The 19143-nt window shown below is 45.6% G+C and overlaps 1 protein-coding gene across 7 annotated transcripts in view; it reads left to right on the forward strand.

Annotated features, from left to right (window-relative positions):
* Positions 1-15295, forward strand: part of PTCH1 (patched 1) — a 71714-nt gene extending 56419 nt beyond the window's left edge. For all 7 annotated transcript variants that reach the window (XM_053205170.1, XM_053205168.1, XM_053205169.1 and 4 more), the window contains 6 exons: positions 1222-1359; positions 5310-5452; positions 8799-8898; positions 9448-9702; positions 11288-11843; positions 12375-15295. In XM_053205170.1, the coding sequence (XP_053061145.1) occupies positions 1222-1359; positions 5310-5452; positions 8799-8898; positions 9448-9702; positions 11288-11842 (1191 nt within the window). In that variant the 3' untranslated portion in view covers position 11843; positions 12375-15295. The remainder of the gene's footprint in view (positions 1-1221; positions 1360-5309; positions 5453-8798; positions 8899-9447; positions 9703-11287; positions 11844-12374) is intronic.
* The last annotated feature ends 3848 nt before the right edge of the window (positions 15296-19143 follow it).

Consider the following 19143-nt stretch of genomic DNA (forward strand, 5'->3'; position numbering starts at 1 on the left):
CGGCCGATTTTTTGGCATCCTTCTTCCAAGTATAATACTCTCAGATTTGAAGTAAGTTTCATAGAGAGTCTAATAAAATCATGGCAGTGTTTAAATTCCATGAACTGTGGTATAGACTTCAAAATGCCAAAATTATAAAAACAGAGACCAGGACTGTTTTCTGTACCATAAGTCTGTGCAGCAGGTATGTTAAAAGGTAAATGTTTAGTCTGCAGGGGTTTTCATGGTACTTAAGCAATTGATGTTGTCCATCTTTCATTAGCTTACTAAAAGAAAGCAAAGGAAACTTTTATCGTACTTGCTCCCCACCCCCACCACCACTGTCCACTGCCCCACCCCCAACAAGGAAAGACCATTCACTCCTTGTCTTCCGCCCGGGGAAAGTTTACCATTTTATTTGGATTTTCTCCCCTTTGACTCAAGAAACTCCAGTGTCTACCTCACAGATTTTCTTTCCATCTCTGCGCAAATTTTTACAAGGCAGATGGAAGGCAAATAAAAGCTTTTCCTTGGATTTAACTGTCTGCTGTGTCCACCCGCCTCTCTCCTCATTTCTTCAAAGTGAAGGCGCCTGTAACCTGACCCATGTCAGCTGACCAAAAGGTCCTCTTTTTCCCTAGCCATCCTCTCTTAACCCATGGGCTCTCCAAACAAAAGCAAGGCTGCCTTTGCGTAAAAGAACTTTTATTCACCCATCCTGTCTGCTTTCTTTAGGATGCAGGGTACAGAAACCCAAAACACTAACGTTTCAACTCTGTTGTAAGTTTGGAAGGACACTTTCTGATGATTAAGATCAAAACAGAAGGAAATACCTTGTTTTAAACTGTATTAGCTTTGTAGCTAGTGACGAGTCCATGTTTGTGTAATTCTTATATGCCTCAAATGGAATAATTGTCCTTTTTTTTTCGTTTTCTAGAGCAGGTGTGTTGGAAAAACAATTCATGGTAGAATACTAAGCGTTGCCTCTATGTACTCCTTGTACAAACTGATGTCCCAAAGCAGCTGTCCCAAAACTGTCCCAAAATCTCCCTTGTCAGCAGGGACACGGTGAATTAGAAAGTAAAGGCAGGTGTCCAAGTTAAAGCAAGTCAGCACCTGCCTTCTGTCTGGGTCCCGGGTGTTTGTCCATGCCCCACCTGCAGCAAGCCCCTCCCTCCTTTGTCTTCAGCACCTCCAGTGTGTGTGTGTGCCCATCCACTCATGCTGTGCATCTTCCTGAAGGTGACGGTCCTGGCTTTAATGACGGTCGAGCTCTTTGGAATGATGGGCCTCATTGGAATCAAGCTGAGTGCTGTGCCTGTGGTCATCCTGATCGCTTCTGTGGGCATCGGAGTGGAGTTCACCGTTCACGTTGCTCTGGTATGGTGGACCTCTTCACTGAGAACTTTATGAAGAGGCAGCGTGTTTCCTCTCGCTCTCGTAGTCTCCCAAGTTGGAAACCTTTCCATTTTCTCCAGTGTCAAGGAACACACATAATGACATGTCCTAGTGAAGAGGCTTCAGAGCACAGGCAGTCCTGTGCCGGGACAGGCTGAAATCTAGGCGGTGTCCTTCCCCACTGGGAAGGGGGGAGGCCCACTAAGGAGAAGGGCACGGAAGGTGAAAGAATACTGGGCCGGGTCAGCGTGGGCCAGGAAGGATTCTGCTTATTTGGTGCCCTTAGTGTCAGGTCCATAAGTTGTCACCTTGGTTCCTAAGTTCCATGCTGAGAGTGTGTGTGTGTGTGCGCGTGCGCACACACGCACACACACACGAATATACATGGGTAAAGTGAGACCACACTCATAGGCCTGGCAGGGATGGCATGACTGAGGGTGAGGCAGGTCAGCAGCCAAGGAGATACCCTGGGGCCGATAAGGCAGAGGAACTCCTTCTCCCAGGTAAGCCCACCCAGTTCCTTCAACATCCCGGCCTCCAAATTCATGAAAGCAGAAAGTAAGAGAACTGGGGTTGTTCTCAATGGCATTTCTCCCCACTCTCTCATTCTGTGCCTAGTCCCGTGAATGGTTTGTTGGAGGAAGTTAAACGTCAGGGTCTTTAATCCAAGAGGCAAACCAATAGTGTATATTTCTCAGAAAATGATTCAAAGGCCTCCTAGCAGTGTGTGAGTTCTGTGCACACTCGCACTTATTACACCCTCATCCTTGGGGTTATTGATAGGTGCTCAATAAATAGTTGCTGACTGAGTAAATACTCATGTTTGGAATGCCCTACCTAGGAAACCTAGCATTGAGCTTGGATCAAAGTCCTTTTGGCCTTGCTTTCTCAGTCACTAGCATTGATTTTCTTTGGGCTCAACACGTGGCGTATGCATGTGTATATGTGTGCACATCTGCACATATGCTGTGTCTTGTACCTTCTTAGTTTCTCCACAGGAGTCTTTCAGGGCCATTTTTATGCACTTTGGAGACTGTAAACTTTTGTGTTTCAAAAAAAATGTTTTGTTGAGGTTGTCCTGTTTTTCCTCAGTGTATAAGGAACAGCTGATAATACAGAAGCAATATTCTCTAAATTTGGAGCCTACCCCAATTTTTTTCCTCCATTGATCTGAGAGGAGGGAGAGGGTATTTTTTTTTATGTAATGTTTATTTATTTATTTTTGAGAGAGAGAGAGAGAGAGAGAGACAGTGACAGAGAATGAACAGGGAAGGGGCAGAGAGAGAGAGGGAGACACAGAATCGGAAGCAGGCTCCAGGCTCTGAGCTGTTAGCACAGAGCCTGACACAGGGCTCGAACCCACAAACCATGAGATCATGACCTGAGCTGAAGTCCGATGCTTAACAGACTGAGCCACCCAGGCACCCCTGAGAGGGGATTTTTTTTAAAAAGAAGAGCCCACTAACCTAGAGCTTAGAATGTAAATAATTCTTAGTATCATTTCTTCAAAAAGGAGAAAACCTTGAGAGTTAAGAATCCACCAGTCATTTTATTCTGTGAATGAAAATTACCTTTTTAAAAAAACTTTGGTAGCTAGCAATGCAAATAAGAGCATTCTAGAACAGGTTGTTACAGTAAAAATGAAAACTGCAGCCTTCAAACTGTTGTGGCGCCCTGGGCCTCACACGTGAGGTAGTGTGAACATAAATGTCCATACCGGTGCTGGGTAAACAATTGAGGAATGCTTCTACCAGTTGTATAGATTTAATTCCAAGAATTTAAGGACTCTCAAGAGCCAACTCAGCTTTGCGAGCAGTAACCCCCCGCTCAGTGCTGGTAGCCCACACTTTCATTGAGACACTCTCTACACTCAGGATATGGTGTTCCTACCTGATCCTGTATGTGAAGATCTATTTAAAGCAGGCAGTTACTGCTTTTCCAAGATGTGTAAAATGATGGAATAAGGTTGGTGAGGAGCACTCGTCAGGGAATCAGTGGTTCCTGTCAGTTAGTTATTCCCACAGCCTAAGTTGTACATGAGATGATAAAACCCTGCTTGACCCCTGTGGCCTCATGGCCCAAGTATGGCACAAAATAACATGGTTCCAAACCATCTTGTTGCTTTTCTCCCAAAAGAAGAAAGGTAATTGTGTTGACCCTAAAGTCAGCCCCACTCTGAAAGAGCAGATACACTTTAGAGAAAGTATGGACACACATAGCACATTTTTGTAAACGTTTCTTTCTCCATCTGCTCAGAAGAACAACCTTAGTGTTCTTCCACAGGCTACCCAAGGGATGGGAATGCCCCCAGTGTGTTATAGACTTTGATTTATTTTTTTTATTTTTTTTTAATTTTTTTTAATGTGCATTTATTTTTGAGACAGAGAGAGACAGAGCGTGAACGGGGGAGAGGCAGAGAGAGAGGGAGACACAGAATCGGAAGCAGGCTCCAGGCTCTGAGCTGTCAGCACAGAGCCCGACATGGGGCTCGAACTCACGGACTGAGCTGAAGTTGGACGCTTAACCAACCGAGCCACCCAGGCGCCCCTAGACCTTGATTTTTAAGGGGCTGTGACCTGCAGTGTGCCCGAGCTGTCTCATCTCAGCATGTCCCAGGGCAGCCCTTAAGTTTCAGGCAAAGAAAGGACTTGTGCCAGCCTCAGTCCTCTCTGTTGGGGCCCCACTGAAAGGCCAGGCAGGGTATAACAGTAACTGACTCACGTTAAAATGGTCCTGGGTCACACTGTCAAGCCAATAGTCTGATTGGTGTCAACAGCATTCTTGACTTAGCAGAGCTTTAGGAAGGTAAAGGAGGTGGGGATATAACCACATGGAGTTAAAATAAGCTTGAATTTCTTTTTTATTTTTTTATTTTTTTAATGTTTATTCATTTTTGAGAGAGAGAGAGAGTATGAGTGGGTGAGGGGCAGAGAGAGAGAGGGAGACACAGAACTTGAAGAAGGCTCCAGGCTCTGAGCTGTCAGCACAGAGCCCGACACAGGGCTCAAACCCACGAACCGCGAGATCATGACCTGAGTTGAAGTCAGATGCTCAACCGACTGAGCCACACAGGCGCCCCAAAATTGGCTTGAATTTCAAGTCCTGTATTTTTCTTGTGATACTTCCAAGGTGTTTAGAGAACACAGCAACAGAAATGCCACGTCATCCACGAGGAAATACGTACTTAGCACCCAGTTGCATGCAACCCTCAACTAAGCCTACTCGGAAGTAAGATCTTGACCTGCCACAAAATCAGAAAGAATGCTGTCATTCTCACACCACAGCTCTCCCATGTGAATGCTGTGTGCTCATTCAGGTTGGGGGGGAGGGGGGAAACAAGGGGAGTAGCAGTGAATAAAGGGACATTTTGCTCCTTTTTGTATAGTTTTGGTTTGGTTTTTAATTTAAAGTAAATATGCTTGGGGCGCCTGGGTGGCGCAGTCGGTTAAGCGTCCGACTTCAGCCAGGTCACGATCTCGCGGTCCATGAGTTTGAGCCCCGCGTCAGGCTCTGGGCTGATGGCTCAGAGCCTGGAGCCTGTTTCCGATTCTGTGTCTCCCTCTCTCTCTGCCCCTCCCCCGTTCATGCTCTGTCTCTCTCTGTCCCAAAAATAAATAAACGTTGAAAAAAAAATTTTTTTAAATAAATAAATAAGGTAAATATGCTTTCTGTCTTTTTTTGTCGTTGTTCAAGATTTGCGTCAATATCAAATATGCAATATCATGAACAGGTCATTTTAGTGTAAGCCTAGATTTAGGTACCTGAGCAGCCCGGATTAAATAGCCCAGGAGCTAAATGGGAAGCTGTGAGGAGGTCCGTACAGGTCCATACAGACCAATTAAAACAGCTTGTATGTAGCATGTTGGACCAAGCTGACCATGGACCAGGCCCCGTCCGGACATCTGCTCACCCCACGTCTTCTCCTTGCACAGGCCTTCCTAACAGCCATTGGTGATAAGAACCGCAGGGCCGTGCTTGCCCTGGAGCACATGTTTGCACCTGTCCTGGACGGCGCTGTCTCCACGCTGCTGGGAGTGCTCATGCTGGCAGGATCTGAGTTTGATTTCATTGTCAGGTAAGCAGAAGGGGAGAGAATCCTTATTTTTAAGAATTGTTACCACTGTTAGGATCTCTGTTGCTTACTTCCTTGTGTGTCTGGTAGACAGCAGCATGTCTTCATTGTGACTCTACTCTCCTTCCCCTAGACTGATGGAGGTATAACTGACAAATCAGAATCATAGTGTGTAAGGTATACAGCATGATGTTTTGACATGCCAACCAGTACATTGTGAAATGATTACCACAGTCTGTGACTCCACTTTCTCTTGCATTTATTAACTCAGAGATATGCTGAGAGGTATAAGGAAAAGGTCTTTTTTAGAGGCCTTTTAGGGAACATCTTGGGGAGAAGAGACGGAGAGTCTGTGGCCAGCAGCAAAGACAGCTCCACAGCTTGAAACCAGAGGGCCACCCAGCACCCCGGTGTTGACCTGGGTTCCCCTCAACTGCCCAGTTTTGACCTTGACTTCTCTTCCGAAACTATAGAAAACTTAAAAATACCTGAAATTGTCACCTACATTTTATTCTTTCAGGAAGCAAAGGTGGCATGCCCAGATTTCACATTCAAGTTCTCACTAAGATTTAGGGAGTCTTAGGTATGTGACTCTGGTGCCATGTGTTTGAAATCCAGGCCTAGTTTGGATACTTCTCCTTGGAACCCAAGGCAGGCAGTTTCTGGTTGATTTATGAAGAATGCGAGTTTGTGAGGTAGAAAAGGAGGGCCAAGGTTTCCTTCTGAAAAAAACTTGACAACTGCAGGGAAAGACCATTTTCTTGTCTGAAGAGCCTCCACAGCATCGTAAAGTAGCTACTCTTGGATGTGACAGTGCTGCTCTGTGGAGGGACAAGGCCAGAATCATCAATAAATGAAAGGCCAGAATTAGAACCGTGGTAAAGCAGAACCAAATGTGAGACATGACTGCATTGTTTGGGATGCTTCAAATAATCTGGAGAGAGAATAGAAAAAGGCTTTCTTGGTGTGCATGCCTGTAATAGGTCTTTGATTTTCAAGTAAAAAGAAGAGGGTTTAAAGTTTCAGCCCAGGTTCCCTTATTACAGAAAAAAGATCTATCCATTGGTCTGTGGCATACCCCATAACCCGTTGGGCAGTTCGGCAACAGAGAGTTAGTCTTCCTTGAAGGAGTGCCGGAGTTTACTGTGTGTAGTTTAGTACAGGGTAAATGAAGAGGTAAAATAGCTCTTGCATCGTGGATCAGTACTTCTCACACCACAGAGTGCTTATGAATCATCCAAGGCTCTCTGCAAATGCAGGTCGGATTGCACTGGGTGCAGGGAGCATGTAGAGTGGGATTGGCATTTCCAGCCAGCTCCCAGGTGATAACCCAGGCTGCCAGTCTTCTCTGCACACACTGTTAATCACCTAACAAGCCAATTAGTACATTCTTGTTTGCCAATACCAGGTAGATAGATGTATGCCTAAATTAGATCAAGGTTTTGGCCTGAGTTTTATTTTCAGCTCTTAACTTCACTTTGGCTTTTCCTTTATTTCCTTAGCACACACATATTCAGGCATTAGTCGATGTTTCTTTATGGTATAAAACCCCTGTGTCAAGCAGAGTTTCTTCTGTGTTTTTCCTCACTCGACACAATGCAGTTACAAGCACCTCAGTGCCATTTTACACAACGAATAATGTGGACCCCAACGGCCTCCATGTAGCTTACAGTCTCTGGGGGGAGAGAGAGTTCATGGCACTTCAGAACCATGGGAAACACTGAGTGTGATGGGGTCTCAGAGGATCTAACTCAGCCCTGTGGGGACACTAAGTGAGACACAGAGGGGAAACGTAGCCAGAATTAGAGCAACCAGCTGGGAACCACGATGGAGGGCAGAATCCCAGCTCTCATCCAACCCATAGCTTCCTGTTCTCTCCCAGAGATATCAGGGTTCTTGTTTCAAGCACTTAAAAGGGCTTCCCATTTTCTAGAACTGGATGGATTAACCTGATAAAGCCCTCATTGAGGTCAACTAAATGAGCAGACATTGTATACGCTAAGCCGTCAGAAATCTAATTGGTCTGTTTATTCTACAGTTAGATGGATGGGATGCAAATGTCTTAATGCCTGCTGCTGATATATGCTTCAGCCTAAAGTTCCAGCAGTTTACATTAGAGCAAGACATTGGCGGCTTGGTTTTTACTAATGCAGTTCAGAAGTTTCTAGTGTTTACAATAGCTGCAAGGTATTTGTGTTTTTATAGGGAATCTCTCTCCTTTCATCTAATGTCGAAACATATATAGTCATGGCAAAGTTTGGTGCCTGTTCTGTTTTATGATCAAGAGGACCCTTAACAGATAGATATCTTGCCCTCCCTCTTCCCAGAACATCCTGAGCTCTCCGCCCCTCACCGCAGCCCCTCCTTGCAGCAAAATCGCCCTACACTCAGTTCCAGAAATGCACGTTTGCGTGGAGCCCACTCCCTCCAGCTGTGTGGAGTGTCCTCCAGCAGCTCTCCCGGGCTGACAGGTTTACCTTGGTATTCATGAAGGATCCCAGACCTTAGCCCTCAATGGTGGGAAAGCAGGGCCACTTGCGCACTCTCCCCTTCTTCATGGTGCTGCGGCCTTTATGTTTGAATTGGCTGACGCAAAACAAGAGTATTCAGAGATGCTAAATTGTTCAACAAAAGCTTGGCCCGCAGAGCAGCCCCCTCATTGTGGACCGCCCTCCCCCACACAGAATGGGCAGCGTTTTCTCTGCAGAAAGCTGGTTCTTGTGTTCTAAAAAGGTTGCAATTGGAGCTGTTTGGTAAAACTGGAACTCACAGAATTCTAGGCAGAAAGTTGTGATTAATGAAAGCCCAGGGAAAGCCTTACCTGATACGCTAGAGACTTAATTAGAGATTCTGCTCTAAGATGCTGAAGCATTTCACAGTGGATTAGCTGCCTGCAGAAGTGGGCTGCTTTTCCTCCTGAGCTAAATTGTTTAAATTCTACACCCTTCACTTCATTTGTTTGCTTCTGCTGGGTTTTCACGGACGGGGCCCCTCTGCATTGTATTTGTGCTTCCAATCTGCTCAGCCATTCAGCTCACATTCCATATTTTTGTGTTTGTGTAACACATTCATAAATAACATTACATGCCAGGAGATTTCAGCAAATTAACAAACTAATTTTTCTCTCTTCCCTTCACGAACTAACACTTTGGGTTGTGGAATGTAGTCCTCGAGAGTCACAAGGTAAAAAGAGAAAAAAAACTAATGTCGTGCTGAACCACAGTCTTTTAAACTGTGTGGGTTTTGTTAATTTGGGGTTTTGATGCGCTGTGTAATATTTGGGCACGTGAAGGCTTGCTGCTCTTACTTTTGCCACAGTGAATGTTCCTGTGTCCCTTTTATCTTCAAGGTATTTCTTTGCTGTCCTGGCAATCCTAACAATCCTGGGTGTTCTCAATGGACTGGTTTTGCTTCCAGTCCTGCTGTCCTTCTTTGGACCGTATCCTGAGGTCAGTAATTATGCCGGGCTGTAATGGACAGTCCCCAGGCCACCTGAATGCTGTTTTTCCTTGTGTCACTGTTCGTTTAGATCTTTAGGCAGACCCACATTGCCGATTGTTTACTTTTTCAAAATATTTCAGTAAATATGAAGTTTTTCATAGAAAAACTATGGCTTTTTTCCTCTTCAATTTAATAGTTTGGGAGATGCAGGACTAGTTTTGTTTGGGTTTTTTAAACCAACTGATTGGCGGCCTGAGTCGTGTAGTTCGGTATCAGTGAAGCATTTTCCACTCAAGATGAATATCTGGGCTTGAATCAAAGGAAGAGGGGCACAGCCTGCCTTTCCAAAGTGTAAAAGCAGAGGGCAGCTCTTTTGCTCCAGCTGTCAGGCCTGATGGTCCTTGAGGTGGCAGAGTGGGGGAGGGGATAGCGGGAGAGGCTGGGGCAGTCGGGGGATGGGTGCAGAGACCCCTGAACAAATACTGTGCTTTGCACTTTAACTATGACCAGCAGGTAAATGGATGATCACACTTTTAACATGGAATCTCCTTCAATAGGTGTCTCCAGCCAATGGGCTGAACCGACTGCCCACCCCTTCCCCTGAGCCGCCCCCCAGCGTGGTCCGGTTTGCCGTGCCCCCTGGTCATGCAAACAATGGGTCCGATTCCTCTGACTCAGAGTACAGTTCTCAGACGACAGTGTCGGGCATCAGCGAAGAGCTTCGGCACTACGAGGCCCAGCAGGGCACCAGGGGCCCTGCCCACCAAGTGATCGTGGAAGCCACAGAAAACCCTGTGTTTGCCCGCTCTACAGTAAGTCACCCTAGAGGCCAGCCCCTGCCTCCTCTATGCAGCAAATCCCAGACAGATAGGATTTAAAAATAAAGTATAGGTTAGGTAGAACCCTATGAAATTGCCAATCTTTGACTCCAACTATAAAAACATGAGTTGCGTGTGGTTCTATCTCACATAGATTGAAAAGGGCAGGGGCCAGTAACAGTAGCTACAAAAAGCATTGGTATGTGTCTTGTTTGGGCTAAGTATAATTTGAGTTTAAGGGCCAGAGGTAAAGCATGCTTTGCTTTTTTTTTTTTTTTTTAAGCCGTATATCATTTTAGAATAATACTTTTTGTTTTTAATGTAGTGGTATTTTTATTGCCAACAGAATGATTTTTTTTTTTCCTCTCACTTCTGTCACTTTTAATTGCCCTTGGTACAAAATTATTTCAAGTATTAATGTCCAAGATTTTACCAGAAGGAGCTGGAGGGAGCAGAGAAGCTTAGCCTTCAGTAATTCAGGACAGCCATAAGCAGCCTCGGAGCCCCTTCTTGGAGGCTCTGAGAGCCGCAGCCATGCTCCCTAGGATGTCCTTAGCCCCCCAGGCCTAGAGCACAGCACACAAAACCCGAGGAAGGTTCTAAGGCGTGTGCTGCTCCAACTCAGGGCCTCCTGCTGTCCCTCCAGGAAATGGGTATTCCAGTCCCAGGCCAGAGCAGCCCTTCCATGAAAGAGAGAGAGGCCAACCAAATAACCTAAATTTTCCTCCTCTTACCCCCCGTGACGATGCCTGCTGAGCTGCAGTGTGAATCTGGTTTTGTTCAGCGGGAGCCTAAAAATAGGTACAAGCTGAACGACTTTGAAGTTGGTCACGGTCCTTTTGATTGATGTGGCCACTGTGTTGCTCCATGCTTTGTATAGAGACCCAGAAACCAGATTCCTAACAACCGGACAGAGCAGCACTGCCCCATGGAACTTTCTGCGATGATGGAAACGCTCCCTCTGTGCTTGCCAGTATAGTAGCCACTCACCACATGTGGCTGTTGAGCACTTGAGATGTGGCTAGTGCCACGAAGGGACTGAATTTGGAATTGTTGTTAATTTAAATGCAAATAGGCATATGCTCCTAATGGCTACCGCCCTCAACAGCATAGGTATAGACAGTCCTGCCGACGTGCTGCATTTGTGCGAGCCGGAGCCAGATGCTCAGCAGTTCACAAAGAGGACGAGCTTGGGATCTGACTGTGCGGCACAGGGTGGAGTGGCAAACCGAGAGGGGGGCAGCCCGGGTGCTCTCCGACCACAGCCCTGCATTTATGGGCAGCAGCTGTATGTGGCCAGCTGTGCTACAGAAAGCCTAGACATAGGGTCCAAATAAGGCCTCTGCCACGTCGTGGAGGTTCTAAAAGAACAAGTTTTTCTTTTGTGGGTGGAAGGCCCAGTTGGCTCCCGGGGGCCTCTCCCAGCCGTTTGTGGGGCTGACTGAGCACTTGGTGAAGAGCTGTGTGTGGGTGGCCGGCGGGAACCGGAGCCAAGAAGGGAAGGCTGGGAGCGGCAGGGGGCGATGCCCCGCCTGGGGTTAGCACCCCGCCTGTTTTAACCTGCCCTCGCCCTCTGCAGGTGGTCCATCCCGAAGCGAGACATCACCCACCCTCAAACCCTCGACAGCAGCCCCACCTGGACTCAGAGTCCCTGCCTCCAGGACGGTCAGGCCAGCAGCCCCGGAGAGAACCCCCCAGAGAAGGCTCACGGCCACCCCCCTACAGACCGCGCAGAGACGCTTTTGAAATTTCTACTGACGGGCATTCTGGCCCTAGCAATAGGGACCGTGCGGGCCCCCGGGGAGCCCGTTCTAACAACCCTCGGCACCCAGCATTCACTGCCATGGGCAGCTCTGCGCCCAGCTACTGCCAGCCCATCACCACTGTGACGGCCTCGGCGTCCGTGACTGTTGCCGTGCACCCGCCGCCTGCCCCCGGGCCCGGGTCCGGTCGGAACCCCCGAGGGGGTCTCTGCCCGGGCTACGGGGACTACTCTGAGACTGACCACGGGCTGTTTGAGGACCCCCATGTGCCTTTTAACGTCCGGTGCGAGAGGAGGGATTCCAAGGTGGAAGTCATAGAGCTGCAGGACGTGGAATGTGAGGAGAGGCCCCGGGGCAGGAGCTCCAACTGAGGTATGTGCGGCTGGTGGGTGGGCCTCGGCAGCAATGGAGGGGCACCCAGGGGCACGGAGGGCAGAGCTCCCTGGGAGTTCTTTAGGCTGCATCCTTGGGGAGCCCCTGGGCATTGGTATGTCCCACACTGAGCCCCAGTGACCTCTCATCTCCCTGGCAAGGATGCCATGTCCAAGCTTTGCCATCCTCAGGGAACCCATGGAGCCCCAAACTGGGTGTCTCACCTCGCTGCTCACCTGTTGAGGGTTAGTGCAAGTTAACAAAGACGCTAACAGCTGCACCTTTCACCTGGTTTTCAGGCTTTATAAAGCCCCACCACAGGTATGTATGCCACACATACAGCTCGATGTGTCGGTTACACAGTGAACACATCCGTGTCGCCAGGCCCCAGATCAGCCTCTCATGCCCTCCACCCAGCACCCCCAGCCTGAGTTCTAATACCACTGAGCAGTTTGCCTACTTCTGTGCTTTCTGAATATACAGACTCGTATACCCATTGCTTAGTTTGACTTCCTTTTTTTTCTTTCAAAGGGTGAGTAAAATCTGAAGCAAAGAGGCCAAAGATTGGAAGCCCCCCCCAACCCCCCCCCGAACTGCTTGAAGAAAACTGCTAAGAGTTATACAGATGTGCGCACCAGGAGAGCAGTTCAGTGTTACTGTAACCGACTGTATTATTTTGTGAAATAGTTCTATAAATATTTAAGAGGTGTACACATATGTAATATACGAAGGAACCGATGTAAAGTAGTGCGATCTGGGCTCTCTCCACTCCTACCCCCCGAGTGGGCGGTGGGGAGGCCACAGCGGGGCCCCTCCTGATTTGTACATTGGTCTCTGTGCCACAACCAAGCTTAACTTAGTCTTAAATTTCAGCATATGTTGCTGCTGCTTAAATATTGTATAATTTACCTGTATAATTCTATGCAAATATTGCTTATGAAATAGGATTATTTTGTAAAGGTTTCTGTTTAAAATATTTTAAATTTGCATATCACAACCCTGTGGTAGTATGAAATGTTACTGTTAACTTTCAAACACGCTATGCGTGATAATTTTGTTGTTTAATGAGCAGATATGAAGAAAGTACGTTAACCCCGGTGGCTTCTCCAGGTGTAGTTGGATGCGATTCTGTTTGGCTGTGCGTGTGAACACGTGTGTGGTTTCCCGATGTACTGTACTGTGATTTTTTTTTTCTTTTTTTGTTTCTTTTTACTGTCTGTAACCCATCGTGGGCTCCGCCCTAGTTAGGCTGGAAGAGTCAGGATATCTTTATTGCTTGGTGCTGGTGGAAAGCTAGCGCTGAATGTCGTCTTATCCCTCTGCCTGACTTGCTTCAGGTACAGGGCGTCTCTTACGATCATTGGCTGCTATCCAGACACTCCTAGTTCATGCCTCAGAGGAGATGGGCTCCGCTGTGTGGGTCATTGTAGTGGACGTTGGAACCTCAGGGTTTAGAGCTAACATCTGTTCATCTTCATTGGTGTTAAAGAGTTCTAGAACGTGCTTAGTGGTGAGCCTCACCTGAGCCATGAATGTTACTCTAGAGTAGGCAGCATCATTGTACCTCTCGTGACACACACACACACACACACACACACACACACACGCCCACACACCCTCAAACGTTCAAGAGCAGATTGGAAATCTTTTGGAGACAATGATCCTGCTATGAGTGGAAAAACCTGTTGATTCTGGGTCCACAATAAACCTGAGGTGATGTTTTGAGTTCCTACAATTTAAACTCCCCTCTTCCTAAATTGCACAGTTGGTGGGGCTTTCTAGATCTCTTTGTATCTTCTTTAAAAATAAGTAGTGAGCATCCAGTGTGGTGGTATGGAGTCGGAAGTTCTACAGGATGAGAGCTTCAGAAGGATCCTTCTCAGTGCGTTAATGTTAACATTATGAGTACACGCTTCCTAAATAAACTGTGTCCCTCCTCTCAACCTTATTAGTGTTCTTTCAATGTGACATTGATCAAAGAGCAGGGAGATGTTAATTGCATACACCCCACTGAAGAATGTATACGGAGGCAGATCTGTCAACCAGGCATTATTTTTAAAGATTTGCTTCTGTATCGATTCTGTTGTCTTGCTTTGAGGTTTGGTCTTCCTCAGCTCTTAGCCAGAGACCAGCAACTGTCGGGGAAGCAGTGGATACCCGGACTAAGCTACTGTAGGAGCACAAAAATGGCAGCTTCCATTGTGCCCTCCTGTTTTACACGGAAAATCTCAGTCAAAAGTCAATGGGCTCCCAGTAGTACCGAGCAGTATAGTGACCTCAGACCCTAAAACTTGCCACAAAACTGTAAGATACTAATTGTAAGCCACCTGTGGCCGCCAGGTGTGTGTGTTAATGTGCCAGGGGCCCCGACGGGCCCACATCTACTGTTTGGTGCCTCTGTCAGCCACACTGTCTGTCCACCTAATAGCCAGCTCTGCTCAGAAAACTTACGTCCTACGTTCAGGAGAGAGATGATGCAAAATTCTGAGGTCTGCTTCCCTCTGGCTCGTGGCATGCCCTCCTCGCTCCTTTCCTGAGCCCAGCTTGTGTGGCGCATGACAGTTTGCACAGCCCTGCTTTCTGCACAGTGTAGAACTTTCTCCCGTAGTCACATTGGCAAAGGGAGAACTCGGGGGCTGGCAGGCAACTAGAATTTCTCTCTCTCTCTCTCTCTCTCTCTCTCTCTCTCTTTCTTTAAAATAGTTTTATTTTGTCTGTCTTGTTTGTTCATTTGGATGTTTTAATTTTTTTTAAATCTTTGCTGATATTTATAATTTTGTATCATAAGAATGTTTTCCTACAGTATTTGTCATGCCAGTTTATAACAAAAAATGCAGGGATTTTATTTCTATTGGAAACACTATTACAGCTATGTTTTACTTTTGAACAGAATTTTTATTTGTATAGAGTGCTTACTAATGTTAAATAGTTCAGAGTATATAACATCTTCATTAAAGACTCATGGTAGGTTTTAGTGTAAGGAGTTTAAAGGAAATAAATATTCAAACTGGGTCTCATTGTCTGCCAATTTTGGCAGAAATGGGTTTGTGTCATTTCAATTACAAAGATAAAAGTATGCCATATAATTTATTTATATGAAAATTTATTTTTGTAGTGTACATAGTAGTCATCAAGTCTTTTGACAGAAGTATATTTTTAAAGAATTTATATGTGATGAATCCATGATGTCTGGAACTTTGCTGAGACATGAGTGGGGCACACTTTTCATTGTAAAGTACAGCAAGGAAAAGAAAATGCTTAACAGTGTTAAGAGAGTGAGATGGAGTAAATATTCATGCAATTGTGAAATGTGTATTAGTTACCATTTGTGACCTAGTGTGGTTCTCATTTTAAACCTTGGAAGGCAAAAATGTACAAACTCTCTAAATATTAATGTTCAAACACTGATAGAAATTCTAACATGAATAAAAAATAATATAACTTGTTGGTTATGTCTTTGTTCATGGAATGTTTTTTATTACAGTGTTTTATGTAGGCAGCACGTCAGGCCATCATAAACTTTGTTGATTTGTCTTAGTAACATTGCTAAAGAATCCTTTCTTGTTCTACCTCATGGAGGCATTGTTGATATATGAAAAGTTCTAGGTTTTTATTTTCTGACACCGAGAAAGTTCCTCAATTACCATTCAAAGGGATCCCCTCCTCATCACTTAACATCTTTGTATGTGATGCCTAATAATTAGAGGGAACATTTATAAAGATAAATTTGATGACTATTAAAATAAATGGAGGTGCCATACTTAAATAGGAGGGCTGATGATACGGGGCTAATTGAACCTGATCTAGAATGTTTTCTTCTGAATGTTTATATGATTACATCCCATCTTTACTAGAGCCATGGAGAAAAATAAGACCAGGAATATCATAGCAATCTGAAAGCAAAGAGCGGTGGGGAAGAACTCAAGACCCAAACTGTTACAAACACATGGTGAGAGGTCGGCAAACTGCAGTCCATGGGCCTCCTCCTGTTTTTGTAAAAATTTATTAGAAGACAGACACACCCATTGACGTACAGATTGTCTGCCTATGGCCTCTTTCCAGCTACAGTAGCAGAGTTGAGTAGTTGTGACACAGTGTACAGCCTACAAAGCCTAAAATAATTTACCGAGTGGCCCTTGGGAAAGAGTTTGCCGATCCATTTTAAGATAGGGTCATCCTAGGCTGATGATACTCAAGAGGGGCTCATGGATCGGCAGCACTGGAGTGTCTTGGAAGTTTTCTAGAAAAGCAGAACTTTCACTGCCACCCCAGACCTACTGAGTCCTGGGAGTGAGGCCAGGAATTGTGCTTTAACCAGCTGTCCATAGTTCTGATGAACGAGCAGAGGCAATCCCTAAATTCCTTCCAGCTGAATGTGACCATGGTTCTATTATTCGACTCAGGCTACACAACCAATGCAGGCCAGATCTGAAAACAGCATAGACATCCCAACTCCTCTGGGTGGTCTTTCCACAAAAACGCATGTTCATCCCCGGGAAACAGTGGAGGAGACCTGTCAACTGCATTTGTGTCTGGGAGGCCAGAGAGAGGAATTCCTTTTTGGTGCTCTACTACTGCTGTGGGCCAGGACGGACCTCAGTGGAGGGTGTAGGCCTCAAACCCTCATCCACCCTTCCTGCTGAGAGGGTTACGGGTGACCAACTCTGACTTGGGCAATTCTCTTGAAACCCTGGAACTTCTTTTTCCTCATCCGTATATAAACTAAAGATAACGCATATCCTTTACAGACATCTGAAGGTCAAAAGCTGTGATGGTTGTGATGAGGTCTGGCCCAGAGGGGACAGTAAGAGTCAACTGAAAGAATTGGAACCTCTGTGGACCCTACACTGAATAAGATGCTTGGGTAATACAATGTCTTCCTTGATAGGTGCTTTATCTTAAAAAAAAAAAAAAAAAAAAAAAGTCAAAGTGTTAAGCAGGATTTTCTATCTTATAACCTCATCTTCCTACCATGGGTCTAATCAGCAATCTGTTCCTAAAGCCCTTCAGTGGTAAATTTCATACATAATGCTCATTTGGTTCATTCAAAAGTCATGAGGAGTTGGTACTCCCTAAAACTGGCATGGAAAATATTAATTGCATTAATTGGAATTCAAATTGAGAGACGCTTTCTTTTAGACATGTTTTATACCACCAAATGCCCATTCATTACCATCCAATTTTATATTCTTTTAAAATTACATATACCTAACTAAGTAAGCTAATTTAGTTTTTCATGTTGGCCTAGGGAGAAGTTTTTAATCAGATTTGTGTCCCAAAATCCACCATATTTATTCAGGACTTAGGTAAACATAAGGCCCCATTATTTTTGGCACGATGGGCATATTTAACAGCTTTGGGAATGCTGCATGCTGCTAAATTTCGGGCAGCAGCCACGTTGATGTAAAGGCAGGTGTTTCATTTTTGGTAACTGGCATCTGACCTCCCAAAAGGAGAAGAGGAGATGGCCTATTAATCATCCAAAAAGAATATTTGCCAAGTTTTAATTACTTTTAATGAAGGTTGCACCTAATGAGAACACGCCTAGAACATGAATCTGTTTAATCGTTCACATTAGAGCCTGTTGGACGCCATTTTCTGCCTCAGTTCCCTGCCGGGAAATTACAACAACTGCCATTACAGGGGTCTTGAAGGGACATTCCAGTGTGTTAGGAACTCGGTAGACCTCAGGAAAACAGAAGGACCCAGGGGTCTCTGTTCCATGAAGAAGTGATCAGTAGAGATGACCCAAATTAAGTTTGGCCTGGCCAAAGCATGGGCGTTCTACATGGCAGGGTGTTTTTTATCATTGATTCCCACCAACTCTTTAGGAATTTCTTTTCTTGGGGCAAAGAGAACAAGCCTTTCAACTGAGAGGGAGCCTGTGCCCTGACAATGAGACCCCCCCCCCCCGCCCCAACCGCATAGGAAGCAGTGTAATCTAGAAGAGGCAACCACAGCCATATCTTTCTCAAAGTCGACCAACCCCTTTACATTCCTTTTTCCTGGAGTGTGTTCTCTTCATTCATCTGCTTCTTATTTACAGGACTCAAGACTGAGGACATAGGAGTGTGATGTAAGTTATCGATGAGGCAAAAAGGAAAAAAAAAAGGCAAAATAAGAGTTCACACTAAAGCAAGCCCAGAAAATACCTCTGTCAATAGTACCATCTTTGTACACAGTGGACAACAGCTTGTGTTCTCATGGAAAAGGGGGTGGGGGTAAGAACCGGTTTTATTTTTATAAAGAGAAAAATCACGTAGATGGAGGAGAAATTGATGAGCAAGTTCTGACTGGTGAGTTATTATAGGAGGATTGCAGCCTGAAGCCCACACTAAGATGCCAAAAGAATAATCTTTGTAATTACAAATTTCAATCAGCAGCAGCAGTGGGTAGACTCCTGGTGAGAGCCTCTTTTGCAGCAAGAGGAGAAGCAAGATGAGGCAGGAATGGAGAAAGGCAGGAGGCCCTCTGCTTCGCAGTGGGAGAGAAAACAGCTATCTATCAGAGGGCACACAGCCAGATGTCCAGAGTGAGGCCAATACCGTGGAAAAGCCCAAAGTGCCACCCAAACTAGGAAAAGACCGTCAAAATGAGGAAGAGGCATGACAAAAGAGAGGAATAGAACACCGAGATACGAAGATCTTCTTCAAAACTTCCACGGGCTGCAAGGGCACTTGCCATCCCATAATACTTCCATTGTGACCAAAGCGTCAATGAACACACCTGGCCCTTCCATCCGATGGATGCTTTTTCTTTTTTTATTCAGCTCCCACCTTACGTGGAATCATGGAAGGTTATCATGAATCATGAGAATTTGTCATGGATCATGGGAGGCTAAAGCCATAGGAGTCCTTACCCTCTGGGACTGGAAAAATCTGGAGAAGTGATATGACATTCTTAACATTAGCCAATGCCTTCAGTAGTCAAGTCAGGCTTCGGCCCTAGATCTGGTGCGGTCTGATGTTCTTATTCTCTCCTATTGCCTTCATTTCCCAGCCATTTGTTTTACGTGTTATTTTCAAAGGTATGGGTGACTGCTACACAACTACACAACTACTACAGCAGAAGAGCTTCTGGACACCTCGGCTCCCATGTGTGTGCCTGATCCTGTGCACAGAGAGTATATGTCTGCACTGAAGGCAAACAGCTGCAATGGACGAAGCAATTAGCAAATCTCTGAATTATCCTTCTGATTACACTTAAATTCCAAAAGCTAATTGGCTAAAATGTTCCTCCTTAATTAGAAGCAATTAATATGTGAAGCTAGGTTTGCATTTCACAAGAGAGTTTGCATTTC

This window comes from Acinonyx jubatus, chromosome D4 (assembly GCF_027475565.1).
Source record: "Acinonyx jubatus isolate Ajub_Pintada_27869175 chromosome D4, VMU_Ajub_asm_v1.0, whole genome shotgun sequence".
In the NCBI taxonomy this organism is placed as follows: domain Eukaryota; kingdom Metazoa; phylum Chordata; class Mammalia; order Carnivora; family Felidae; genus Acinonyx; species Acinonyx jubatus.